At 40.3% G+C, this 13493-nt stretch overlaps 1 protein-coding gene across 1 annotated transcript in view; it reads right to left on the bottom strand.

Moving 5' to 3' along the window:
• MAP3K15 (mitogen-activated protein kinase kinase kinase 15) overlaps positions 1-12641 on the bottom strand; it is a gene marked incomplete at its 5' end in the record, with an annotated part of 64114 nt that extends 51473 nt beyond the window's left edge. Inside the window, 6 exons of the mRNA XM_084869978.1 lie at positions 120-226; positions 2467-2635; positions 6209-6402; positions 10065-10088; positions 12404-12543; positions 12620-12641. Of these exons, the coding sequence (XP_084726104.1) occupies positions 120-226; positions 2467-2635; positions 6209-6402; positions 10065-10088; positions 12404-12543; positions 12620-12641 (656 nt within the window). The remainder of the gene's footprint in view (positions 1-119; positions 227-2466; positions 2636-6208; positions 6403-10064; positions 10089-12403; positions 12544-12619) is intronic.
• Positions 12642-13493: the final 852 nt, after the last annotated feature.

The raw sequence follows: 13493 nt of genomic DNA, 5'->3' as shown, positions 1-13493 counted from the left end.
CTTGACACTGAATACATGATCTGGCTCATACTCAATGAGCACTGAGTAAATGAAGGAAACAGAATTTAACAGGTGGCTTATTTCAAAACTCTATGCAATTCGTACATTACCATCCTTACCTGTTCAGTGCAAATGCATAGTGGAATTTAATATTATCTTGTTCTGTCAAATCGCACATAGGCAGCATGTCCAGTGTTTCTACCAGCTTTACCATTGCATCGTAGTCCTGTTGGCAAGAGATTCCAAGGTAAGAAAGGGAGGAAACAACGATCTTCATAGGTTTTCTGAACAGTAATAAACACGAGACAGCCTATGCATTTAAATATAAGCCTTCCTTCCAGACAGCATTTAGTGAAGTTATTTACAACCCAGCAGCCAGAAAAAAGCTACCATGTTTTGAGTGCAGAAGAGTTACCACCACCAGCATAGCTATGCGTTAAAATGATCGGGACAGCCGAAACCGGTTTAGCTCAGTGGTAGAGCGTCAGTCTGCAGACTGAAAGGTCCCAGGTTCGATTCCGGTCAGGGGCATGTACGTTGGTTGTGGGCACATCCCTGGTAGGGGGTGTGCAGGAGGAAGCTGGTCGATGTTTCTCTCTCATCGACATTTCTAGCTCTATATCTCTCTCCCTTCCTCTCTGTAAATCAATCAATAAAAAAATATTAAAAAAATAAATAAAATGATCGGGACATAAACATATAAGAAATCTTGCAGTCATTTGCTACATAAAGGGAAGAAACATCCCAGTTATTCCTATTTTGCCAGAAACAAATGAATGAATCTAAACCCATGTTTCACAGCTTTGGCGCTACTGACATTTTTGGGCTGGGTCATTTGTTGTTGTGGGGCACTCTCCTGTTAAGCAGTATCCCTGGCCTCTACTTCCTAGATTGACAACCAAAAATGCTTCCAGACGCTGCCACATGTCCCCCAGTTGAGAACCACTGCCCTAAACTGTGTGATTACCCAGGGAAAAATTGCTACCATGTTTTTATCATCTGGGTCCCCTGTGAGCAGTGCCATCTGCTACCCTTTCAGCTGGGCTTAGAATTACTGTTAATGGCCAACTTGCTGAGAGCCAGAAATAGTTAGCACAGGACTTCCCACCGAAATCCCATGCCTGTTTTGTGGCTCTGCACCTGAATGCAGCTGCCCGAGGAAGTGTATTCCAAGAAGCTTCTGGCTCACCTTCATGCCTAAGAGTGCCACTAATGTAAGGTTATAAAAAGAAGAGATGTGTGAAGGCAAGGACGGGAGAAAGGCAGCAGCTCAGGAAGACTTCAAAAAAGGCCATTCCCATTCTCTTGCATGGGACATAATTTAATTATTGTTAAATCTTATTAAAATCAATCATATGCATCTGTTTATCACTAGGGGCATGAGTTCCTTTGTGACTGACTCTGTTCTTGGTTCAAATCCTAAATCCGTGGTCAGTAAACTATGGCTCGCGAGCCACATGCGGCTCTTTGGCCCCTTGAGTGTACCTCAATCAGATTGAGGACGTTTTTTAGCAAAGGCCAGCTTAGGAGTACCCTAATTAAGTTAATAAGAACCTATATAGTTTAAGTTTTAAAAATTTGGCTCTCAAAAGAAATTTCAATTGTTGTACTGTTGATATTTGGCTCTGTTGACTAATGAGTTTGCCGACCACTGTCCTAAATGAATGCCTCTCTTGTTTAGATTTAAAGACCTCTAACCAACAATCCCCAATATGGCTTTTTGGAATTATGAAGATAAGGTGCATTGCCTTGTACATTCCTCCAAAGGGAAGGAAGGCAATATATCCTTAGAAATGGCTCAACAGAATTAAATTTGGAAGGAAGACAGGCCCATAGTCCCACATCCCATAAACCCTGCCTCAGGAATTCTCCAGAAGTCTCTGATACTTGTCTTACTTCCTGTCCGCTACTCCTGCTCTTCCTGTCACTGATGGGTGATGGTAAACAAAGAAGGAAGTGACAAAGACCTAAAGGAAGCAGCATAGCATAGGAGTTAAGAGCAAGGACAATGAAGCCAGTTGCCTTAGTTTGAATCCTTAACTTTGCCAACTGCTGTGTGACCTTGGGCAAGTCACTTAACTTCTCTGTGCCTCATCTTCCTTATTTGCAAAATGGAGATAATCAGAGTATTTAACTCATAGGCTTGTTTTGAATATGAATTAGGATTTGCAAAGGGCTTGGAATAATGCCTATCTTAAAGTGCATAAAAACTTAAATTTTGGATTTCTTTTCGTGAGCAATACCATATATGAGATTTCTTTGGAGTAGCTATATGATATGAAAAAACCTTTTCCAATATTTCCACTACAACAGATACAGGTGACGTAGGACGTAGCCACATACTATTTTGTCTATAAAACAGCTACCTAACTGTGCACCTAGTATAAATGTACTTCATATGAGGAATTTCTCATGCCAAGGAAGAACTCTGCATGTATTAACCTCAGGTAAACTTATATTACATACCTGGATATCACGATAGGACAGCAGTAAATTAATGATGACATCTGAAGTCAGAATCTCGGTTTCATCTATGTGGAGTTTGATCCGAGCCAGCTCCTTTGACAGTTCATCGCCCTTGTTTATATCTCTAACTCTCTGGATGTCATTTGACAAGGTTTCTTTGTCATAAAAACTGGAGAGGGAAACATGAAAACCTCAGGTTGCATCTCCATGCATCCAGGCTGACTTATAATGACCATAGAGTGATTCAAATTTGTGGTCCAATTTCCAAGTAATTTTTAAATGGAGACTGGGTATTGTCAATCGGGGGGTAATACTGTCAACCCGTTTAAGTAGCTGAAATGACTTAACTAGAGAGTAAAATTATGCTGTTCATTAAAAAAAGAGAATGAGCTCAATTAAATAAGTCTTCAGAAAAAGAGAAACATATAAGAATAAGAACTGTTTCTTACTTTGGCTAATTATAAAACTATGTCAAATAACTGTGTATACAATACACAGGCTGGTCCAATGCTTATAAGAATAATTAAAAAACATTTAAAGAATAAAGTAATGCCCCACAGAAAGCACTCTGCTATGAAAATATCAGTGCAGCCCTGGTTGGTGTTGCTTGACGGTTAGAGCATCGGACCTTGCACCAAAAGGTTAAGATTCAAGTTCCAGTCAAAGTCATGTACCTGGGTTGTAGGTCTGATCCCTGGCCCCAGTCAGGTGTGTGCGGGAGGTACCAATCAATGTGTCTCCTTCACAAAGATGTTTCTCTCTCTCCCTTGCTCCCTCCCTCCTATTCTCTAAAAAAAATAAATAAATAAATAAATGGAAAAAATGTCCTCGGGTGAGGATTAACGACAAATATACATATCAGTGCATTGCTTTAATACTTTATTTTCTGGCCCACTGCTTATTACCCCAATGATAAGCAAATTAGCAGATTCTACCAGTGTTTAAAATTCTATTATTGAGCATAAAATTCTATTATTAATCTAATGAGTCATTAACTTGGATGACAGCCATTATTCATTTGGTGGACTATAAAGGCATCAAAGCTATTAAGGCATTATTAGTTTAGCCTGACAAGTAAAAAGTTATATTTTAGTCTTCTTTTCAAGGGTAATTCTGAAAAATAGTTTTAATAAACTAAGAAACCTAATAAGAACAGTAACTTGTAAATAAATAAAGAAAACACCAAGTTGAGTATGGCTTGAGGACATCAAATATGTAATAAGCATGCAGCCATTTCTACCTCTGGGAACCAGGGAAGATGTTGCTAATGAATGTGAACTTGGAAATGGCTTCCAACCCATTTTCAGCACATGGCTTCAGGCAGCCTTTACCAATTAAGAGTTGGCACTTGAACTAAAAACTTTGCCATCCTCATTATAGCTGTTTTTAAACCATTAGCAAAATTTAACCTCTCATTAACCATTGCCAGGTATCTGCCAGTTCAAGGTGTGAATCTACTAGCAGGTATTTCAAGTCATTTGAAATTAAACTAAATCAAAAGAGGCCACCCCTGAGGAGAAAGCAGTCTCAGCCTAGGGTTCATGAGCTTGAAAGAGAAGTCTCCCTAACTACAGTGTTTCCCCGAAAATAAGACATCCTCCGAAAATAAGACCTAGCTCATGGAAAGATAAGACATCACCTGAAAATAAGACCTAGCGCAAGTTTGGGAGAAAAAAGTAATATAAGACACTGTCTTATTTTCGGGGAAACAGGGTATGGGTTGTAAAACCAGCAAGGATTATGGCTGGAGACCCAGGTGTTCCATTTAAAGGGCCAGCGCACGAACTTACTCAGATTCCTAGCACCAGGTGGCTCTGGAGGACCCAGACACATACTGGGAGGAACTGGCCTATCTGGCATCAGGGCAGGAACTTAGGGGCATCTTTCTCCCAGACAAGGTTGCTTGCAGGGGTCACTGTTCCTGTCCTGGGACCTCCCCTATCGCAGGGCTGACTGGCAACCAAATCTGAGTATCAATCAGTGGCCCACACTGTTTGCTCTGCCCCATCCAATTTGCAGTTCCGCCCAAGCTGTTTGCAGCAGCTTTTCCATAGGAATGGCCTATCCTGGCTCAGGCTTCAGAATTGGCTAAAATCAAGCAAGCTGCAGCTGGTGGCAGCGTGTAGCAAACCTGTCAATAAAAGGCCAAATACCCAGCACAAGCCTCCTTGCTTCACAGCTGGGCCTGGCCTCCTTCACAGCAGCTCTCCCACTGTAGTCACAGCTGGTCCGCACAACCAATTGGCCTGGAGGTAAACTCCTCCTAGTGACACCAATAGTAATCAAGGCTCAACAACAAGAGGATGCACACAGCCCACACAGGGACACACATAGAGTGCCCAGCTCAGGTGACTGGGGAGGCTGAGCCACTGAGCCCTATAGGACACCTACCACACAAGGCCACCCTTCCAATTCCAGGAGATATAGCAGCTCTACCTAATACACAGAAACAAACACAAGGAAGCAGCCAAAATGCTGAGACAAAGAAACATGTCGCAAATGAAGGAAATAGAAGCAAGCAAACTACTGGATTCAGAGTTCAAAACCATGGCTATAAGGTTACTGAAGGGTCTTCATGAGACTTTCAAGGAACATAGTGAGAATGCCAAAGACATGAAAAAGGACCAGTCAGAAATTAAGCATACACTAACTGAAATAAAGTACAATTTACAGGGATTCAACAGTAGAGTCGAGGATTCTGAGAATCAAATCAATGATTTGGAATCTGAGGAAGCAAAAAACACCCAATCAGAAGAGCAAAAAGAAAAAAAGAATCCCAAAATAGGAAGAAAGTGTAAGGAGTCTCTGGGGCAATTTCAAGCATACCAATATTTACATTATGGGGATGCCAGAAGAGAGAGCAAGATATTGAAAATCTATTTGAAAAAATAATGACAGATAACTTCCCATAAATGGTGAAAGAAACAGACTTACAAGTCCAGAAAGCAGAGAGTCCCAAACAAGAGGAACCCAAAGAGACCCACCCCAAGATACGTCATAATTAAAATGCCAAAGGTTAAAGATGTAGACTGTCAGCTGCTTTCTCAACAGAAATTATGCAGGCCAGAGGGAAGTGGCAAGAAATATTCAAAGTGATGAATAGCAAGAACTCACAACCATGTTTATTCTACCCAACGAAGTTCTCATTTATTATAGAATTGAGGGTCAGATAAAGAGCTTCATAAACAAGACAAAACTAAAGGAATTCATCACCACCAAACTAGTATCATATGAAATACTGTTGTTGTTGGATTAGGAGGAGGAAGAGATAAAAAAAATATGAACAATAAAATGGCAACAAATATGTCTATCAACAATAGAATCTAAAATCAAAATAAATAAAGAAATCTAATGAACAAAATAAATGGATGAATAAAGCAGAATCAGAGGCATAGATGCATTGAACAGACTGACGAATCTCAGAAGGGGTGTGGGAAGAGATTAACAAAGATCTTACCTATGGACACAGACAGTGGGTTGGTGAAGGCCTAGGGTGGGGCAGGAACCGGTGGAGGGCGACAATGGAGGGAAAAGGGAGAGATCTGTAATACTCTCAACAATAAAGATTTAAAAACAAAACAAAGCAACAACAACAACAACAAAAAAACAAAACACAAAAATGATTGATAGGGGTTCCTCATTCTCTAGACACTATAATCTTTTGAGGGGGTATCACCTCCATGAACATGATGGGAAGACTGTGACAAAGTGCCCAGGGTTGTTGAATGCTGAGGGGAGTTACCATGAGGTTATCTGGATGTTCCTGAGGAGGGTAGTGAGTCTGTCCACCAAGGTCACGTGCAGGGCATTCATCATGGTGTCCCAGTTGGGTTGCAAGTATTCTGAGGCATGCCTCTGGAGATCGCTCTCACAGCAAATGCATTCAGCATCTGGTGTCATGATGTACGGGATGAAATGATAATTTCCACTAGAGACCTGAAAAAAAGAAACGAAAAGGTTTCACAAAGCAATTGATACAGAAGTATAGCTGTGGACTTGGAACCTGGTGGGCCAGGGAAGGAGAAAATGCTTAAGTATTATCACAACCTGCGTAATATGACTACAAATCTATGAGGCACAGAATTGGAAACCACTCGGCTTCACAAGCTGTAACACATGGATATATGACAAAAATTTGGTTTTAAATACTGAACTGATCTGTGTATATCTCAGAACTTCATTGGAAGAGGTTTTAGGGGTTTAAAATCTCAGAAATTACATCATTTTAATTACATGGCCCCCAAATAAGATAACCAAGAATTGCAATGTAAAGGCATTTTTTCAGCATTAATGGAAAAGCTGTATTATTTGATAATTTAACCACAAGTTAACTATCATACATTTTGTTGAGTAAGAATTGTTTTTAAAGAACACTAATAAATATGATTAGTCTCAGATGTTTTGAAAAAGAATCTTTTAAAAATTTTATATTATCAAATAATACTCATACTAACAATATTATTTTCTATGGAATAATTACAATTTAACTATGAATTGTGATTCTTCATAAAGCATAAACATTACCTTTAAAGTGTACTAAATCAATGGTTAATTTAAAAAATATATATTTTATTGATTTTTTACAGAGAGGAAAGGAGAGGGATAGAGAGCTAGAAACATCGAATAGCTACCTCTCACACCCCTCCCACCAGGGATGTGCCTGCAACCAATGCACATGCCCTTGACAGGAATCGAACCTGGGACCCTTCAGTCCACAGACTTACTGCTCTAGCCACTGAGCCAAACCAGTTTTGGCTCAATCGTTAATTTCTGACACTAAATCTTAAAGAATTTACATGGTGCCAGAAGTAATTCGTCTGACTTCTTGCATTTAATTTTAAAAACTAAACTAATGAAGTTATCTAGGCATTTTGCCCTAATGCAGCTATATCTTAGAAAACATGCTTTCTCTAAAAATGAGAATTCAAATAAGGAATACAGCTTCTTCTAAGTTAAATACATTAATCACAGAGGCTACTTCCAGGGGTGAAATCAACCTGCAAAATATATATACCATACTTTGAAGGTGTGGTTATTCTTACAAAGAAAAATTACAACAAAGTTAAAGAACATCTGTGGACTATGTATACTAATCACAAAATACCAGAAAGATCTACGGTTTAATAGATAATCCCTTGGGGCTGGCTGTATTTTCACAAAGGCACAACCTTTATCTTCCATCATATAAACATGTTTTCTGAAGTGATAAAATGCTGAAAGTGGTTATCTTTACTATCTTTAAAGCAGTAGAAAGTAACATAACTGAAGATGGATGAAAAATAAGTAATTTTATGAAACTCTGAAGTTATATGAACCAGACTCCAGCTCCAAGCAGCATTATTCCAATTCTTAATGAGGGGCAAGTTAGCAAACTCTTTAAAAGGCACCCCATTTACTTTGATATTTGATTTCACCATTTAATCAACATTAGTTGTGAGCTGTTCATTCTGCTCAACCCAATCTTTTTGTTTGTTTGTTTGTTTGTTTACCCTACTTCCATGGCATCTGAAGTAGAAGAAATAACTGTCTATATTCCATTAGTGGACAACATTTGAAAATTACCATAAATAATACATCTCAAGGTTTATGTCCCTTCACCCTTTTCTTTTAGGTGGTATTTTATACCCTTCCAGCCACCTCTGGTCCTTTATTTTGTTCCCCTGCTCTAATTTCGCATACCACATCAAGCATGGCAACTAGTACCTAAAGTAGTTTTATTTTTTAATATATTTTATTAATTTTTTACAGAGAGGAAGGGAGAGGGATAGAGAGCTAGAAACATCGACCAGCTGCCTCCTGCACACCCCGTACTGGGGATGTACCCGCAACCAAGGTACATGCCCTTAACCGGACTGGAACCTGGGACCTCTCAGTTCGCAGGCCGACGCTCTATCCACTGAGCCAAACCGGTTTCGGCTAAAGTAGTTTTAAAGTAATGCCAAATTTAGCAGAGATTAATTGCCAAATCCTTTAGAATTTCATTCCTAAAAAACAAACCAACAAAAACTTCAGGAAAATGGTGTCATGGTATAATGAGAACAAGAATGAAAGGACTTCCTGGTTGTTAGGAGGGAGAATGTTCTAGTGAAGAAGGGTATATAATGGAATGGTAACAGAACTATACTAAGTCTCCTGGAGTAGACCCTGATATATCCAACAGTCAGGATGGAAAAAGAGTTTTCTTGCTTGCACTGTGCCTTAATGTAATTCTTGTATGTAACTATTCTTAATGTAACTATTTCCTAGACATTCCTTGCATTAAATCCAAATTACACCTTTTCACTCGAGTGACAAAAATGGAATGACAGACAGTAAGTACTGAAAGTTATCTATGAACAAAACTGACAGAATTCAACCTTCTCTTTTTACTGATGAGGACACTAATAATTAGGGTGGGGTGGGGTGGAGTGACTGGGTTACTACCCAAAGTTCCTCAGAGATGGGGCTGGACTACAATCTATGTCTCCTGGCCCCAGGCTCAATCTCCTTTGGCTGGACCCCCCTCCATCTCCATGAAGAAGGTAATTTAAGAAACAGAAATCTAGAAAGAACAGGAAAGTAAGTGGACAATATCAGTATGTAAATGGGACAAAATGGAGTGACATTATCTTCCCATTTCCCCCCCCCAGGAGGAATTCAAAATCACCCTGATGCCTCAATTTACTTGATGGCTTGTTAAATCCAGGCTGCTATGGTAACCCACTTGTTTTCTTTCTAGGACTTCATCCTCTGAATTGGACGAAGGTGATGTGCCCGAAACCAATGTACATGCCCTTGACCAGAATCGAACCTGGGACCTTTCAGTCTGCAGACTGATGCTCTATCCACAGAGCCAAATGGGTTTCGGCTGATTTTTTTATTTTTTTTCAACTAGTTTACTTTCAGTATTATTTTGTATTGGTTTCAGGTGTACAGCATAGTGATTAGACAATCATATCTTTACAAAATGTTTCCCTTGATATTTCCAGTACCCAACTGGTACTATACATAGTTATTACAATACTGACTCTATTTCCTATGCTGTAGGTTACATCCCTATGACTATTCTGTAGTTTCCAATATGTATGTCTTAATCTAGGGGTGTCGAACTCAATCAGAGAAGGGGCCAAAATCTAAAATCCAGCTTAAATCGCGGGCCGAATGGTTTACTGAACAGTCATAAACTGACAATGTCATAAACTGACAGCGGAGTGCAGTGATGACAGCGCGGTGCGGGCCACATTGCAAGGCCTGGCGGGCTAAATTTGGCCCGCGGGCCTTGTGTTTGACACATATGTCTTAATCCCTTTACCTCTCTTACCTAATCCCTCAACTCCTCTCCCCTCCCCTCTGACAATCACCCATCAGGTCAGGCTCACAGTCCTGGTGTATAACAAAGAACAAGTATACTTGCCTGACTTTGCCTTCTGGCCCACAGTCTGGATAGCTGGTTGGGGCCTGAGCTAGCTGGCAGCTTGAGGGACAGGGGGTTCTAGCTATCCCCCTTAGAAACACAATCAACAGGCACAATTAGAAATCACTTCGCTGTCTGTGGGATTTTCAGGCAAACATTTTACTCATTTACATTGATGAAGTTAAAAATATGAAAATATACTTACTGTGTTTTTCTGAGTTACCATATCCTGAAAAGAAAAAACAAAAGACGACCTCAATACAGTTTTTCCAAAACCGTTAATTTCCATAAGCAAGTATTTTGTCCCAACCAATCACCCAGAGTAAACCAGTTGAAACCTGCCCTGCAAAAAGCTTCAAATAAAATAAGCCTCTAAGAATTGTAAAATTCACGTTCTAAGGAAAATGTATCATAATTGATTAACTTTGGAACTACTGGGGGGCATATATGATTTTAAGAATTTTCCGATAACAATGGCAATGCTTTTGTCTCAAGAGAGATTGAGATTCAAGTTTGGGGCTCTGAATACCCTACACATTGTCTTCCCAGTGAGGAATGTCAGTGACAGCGAGGAAGTGCATGGGAAGCACCGTGGTATCCTCAGGTCTCAAATACTACTACTACCTTTTCTTCTTCTTTTTTTAAATATATTTTATTGATTTTTTACAGAGAGGAAGAGAGAAGGATAGAGAGTTAGAAACATCAATGAGAGAGAAACATCGATCAGCTGCCTCCTGCACACCTCCCAACTAAGGTACATGCCCCCCCTTTTTAAAAAAATATATTTTATTGATTTTTACAGAGAGGAAGAGAGAGGGATAGAGAGCTAGAAACATCAATGAGAGAGAATCACAGATCAGCTGCCTCTCGCACCCCCCCTCCCCCCCCACTGGGGATGTGCCCGCAACCAAGGTACATGCCCTTGACCGGAATCGAACCTGGGACCTTTCAGTCTGCAGGACTACACTCTATCCACTGAGCCAAACCGGTTTCGGTTGAAACACTTCTTTACTCATCCATGTGAAGGCTGTAGCCACTCCCACAGAAAATCTTCCTATGGAAGGGGTGTCACTGGTGGGATTCCTGACCCCTCACGATAGTTGTCTAGGAATTTTCAAATACCATGACAACATTTTTAGTCAGTTAACTTAGCATAATGTTTACTCAGCCCTTGATTGGATCGTTTATGCACTGCAAGCCAACATTTGCCGGAAAAAGAAAACACAATTAGAGCTGCCCCATAAAACGTTTTTACATATTCTGAGATGTCTATTTTCTGAGACAAGTGCAGGTTGCTTCTTCTGGCATCAGATATAAATGACTACCCACTTTCATTTCAGGAAATATCAGTCCTATCATTGAAAATTAAAACTTATCTAGGTCATAGGACTTTCCAGAGGAATTCACTGAGGCACAGCTGAGAAAAAAATGCATTAAATTGGGAAAAAATACATACTAATTTCAGGTTTCTCATAAAAATATACTTAATAATGCACCCTTTCATATTTTCTAATTCTAAGTATTTCTAAGAATAACTACTTTAGTAAAATCAGCAAAAGGAGAAATTAATATCTAAAGTAATTTAGATTGGTTTATAGCCTTTTGGGAAACTATTCTACAATGTATAGTACAATAATAAAATAGCTTCTTCTTTCAATGTCTTATGAATGACTTCTTAAGACACATTTCTGTGCTACAGTAGAGCACACACCTATATAAAGTGGATGTGTATATAACACATACAGGTTATACATCTGAAGAAGGTGGAATTTCTACCAAGAAATAATCCCAAATTATTATTGAGCCCAGAACAATCTGGTTAATATTAAATCTCAAGAAACACAAAAATGTCCAACTTGCCATCAGAAAATTATGATGTTTATGAAAGTTAACTCTGAAGCACTGGCACTGGCCTTCAACCCTCGCTGCAGACTCTGGAGGTTAAAAAAGTTCCCTCAAGATTGTTATGTAATTGGTCTAGAGTATGGCTTGGGAACTGGGATATTGACAAGTGCTCCAAGAGATTCTGAAGTACAATCAAGGTTGAATAACACTGTAGTCAACAAACTAATGTTTTATTCCTCAAATGATTTAACACAGCTCAAGATGGTCTGACCAACATTAAGATATTCAACAATATTAATTAGCTGAATTTTGTAGCAACCCACTTTAGACATTCATATTTACAAATATGAGCATTTTTTAAAAAGAACGTTATCCAAAAAAGCATTTGTATAAAACTTGCAAAAGTACACTTAAAACTTCTCAATCATTACTGAGTTGTGCCTAAACACACAAGTTTTCGGTTTTACTCGGCTTTAAACTGAGGGGAAAATAACAAATATTCACTATATCTGTGACAAAACTTTCTGCCCATTTTGATAACTGTTAAATATCTTATTATTATTTAAGTCAAGCAATTATTTTTTTTAATGAATAGGTTTGGATCAGGTTGTACAAGCAAGTCTTTATGTTTTCCAAGTAAACATATAATACTGCTTTCCCAAAATGAAGTATTCAGGAGAGGTAAACCATGTCCCTTACCTTCAATAAAGAAGCAGTGGCAATGTCGGTAGCATAGTACAGGATCACATTATTGGTCATGTTGAAGCTTTCTCGAATTCCAAGATGGTAGAACAGTGAAGGCTGTCTGGAGACATCACTCATGTCCATCACAGCAATCTCTGAAATGAACAAGGAGAGGACAGGGCATTGGTGAGAGAGGTGATCTATCTACTTAATCCACTTCCTGATGATCACCAATTTGAAATCCTAAGGTCATTGACACTTTTAATAAAATTTTGACCTCAAAATCCAAGGATTGCCTGGCTCCACAAATTGAATCAGACAAAGAGTGAGGGATCGAGAGAGAGCGAGAAAGATTGAGGGAGCAAGACTGAATGAGAGCTGGAGAGAGTGCGAGAAAGGTTGAGGGAATAAGAAAAAAGAGAGCGATAAAATGGGGGAGCATAAGCGTGAGTGTGAAGAGAGAGAGAGAGAGAGAGAGAGAGAGAGAGAGAGAGAGAGAGCGAGCGAGTGCGCGCAACCGGAGAGCGAGAGAGCATGAGATGGAGAATGCCAGAGACCAGGAAAGAGAACTGGAGCGGGCAATCCTTGAGCTGGAGCACGCCAGAGCTGGAGCTGGAGTACGCGCGAGATTCCGGAGCTGGAGCACGCGCGAGACCCTGGAGCAGGAGCACACGCGAGACCTGGAGCTGGAGCACGCGCAAGACCTGGAGCAGGAGCACGCGAGATCCCGAAACTGGAGCACACGCGAGATCCCGGAGCTGGAGCACGCGCGAGACCCAGAGCCGGAGCACACGCGAGACCTGGAGCAGGAGCACGCGAGATCCCGGAGCTGGAGCACGTGCGATCCTGGAGCTGGAGTGCTGGACAGCGCTCAGCTACAATGTATACAGTAACACGAGGCTTTTCTAAGAGCCCCGCCTCCCGCCCCACACGCGGTCTCAATGGTCCCACACCAGTTCCCACCGGGACTGAACATGGATTCCCCCGGGAAACATTACACACTTCCAGTCCCTGGACGCTGACTACACTGTTTGGCTTCGGGGGTTCTAGAAGCTCCCAGGGGCTGGAACCCACCGCTTTAAGGGACACACAGGAGTGAGACAAT

Source organism: Pipistrellus hanaki (genome assembly GCF_964339955.1).
Source record: "Pipistrellus hanaki genome assembly, chromosome: X".
NCBI lineage: Eukaryota > Metazoa > Chordata > Mammalia > Chiroptera > Vespertilionidae > Pipistrellus > Pipistrellus hanaki.
Note: the sequence above shows the minus strand (reverse complement) of the source record. Positions and strands in the feature narration are given on the sequence as shown.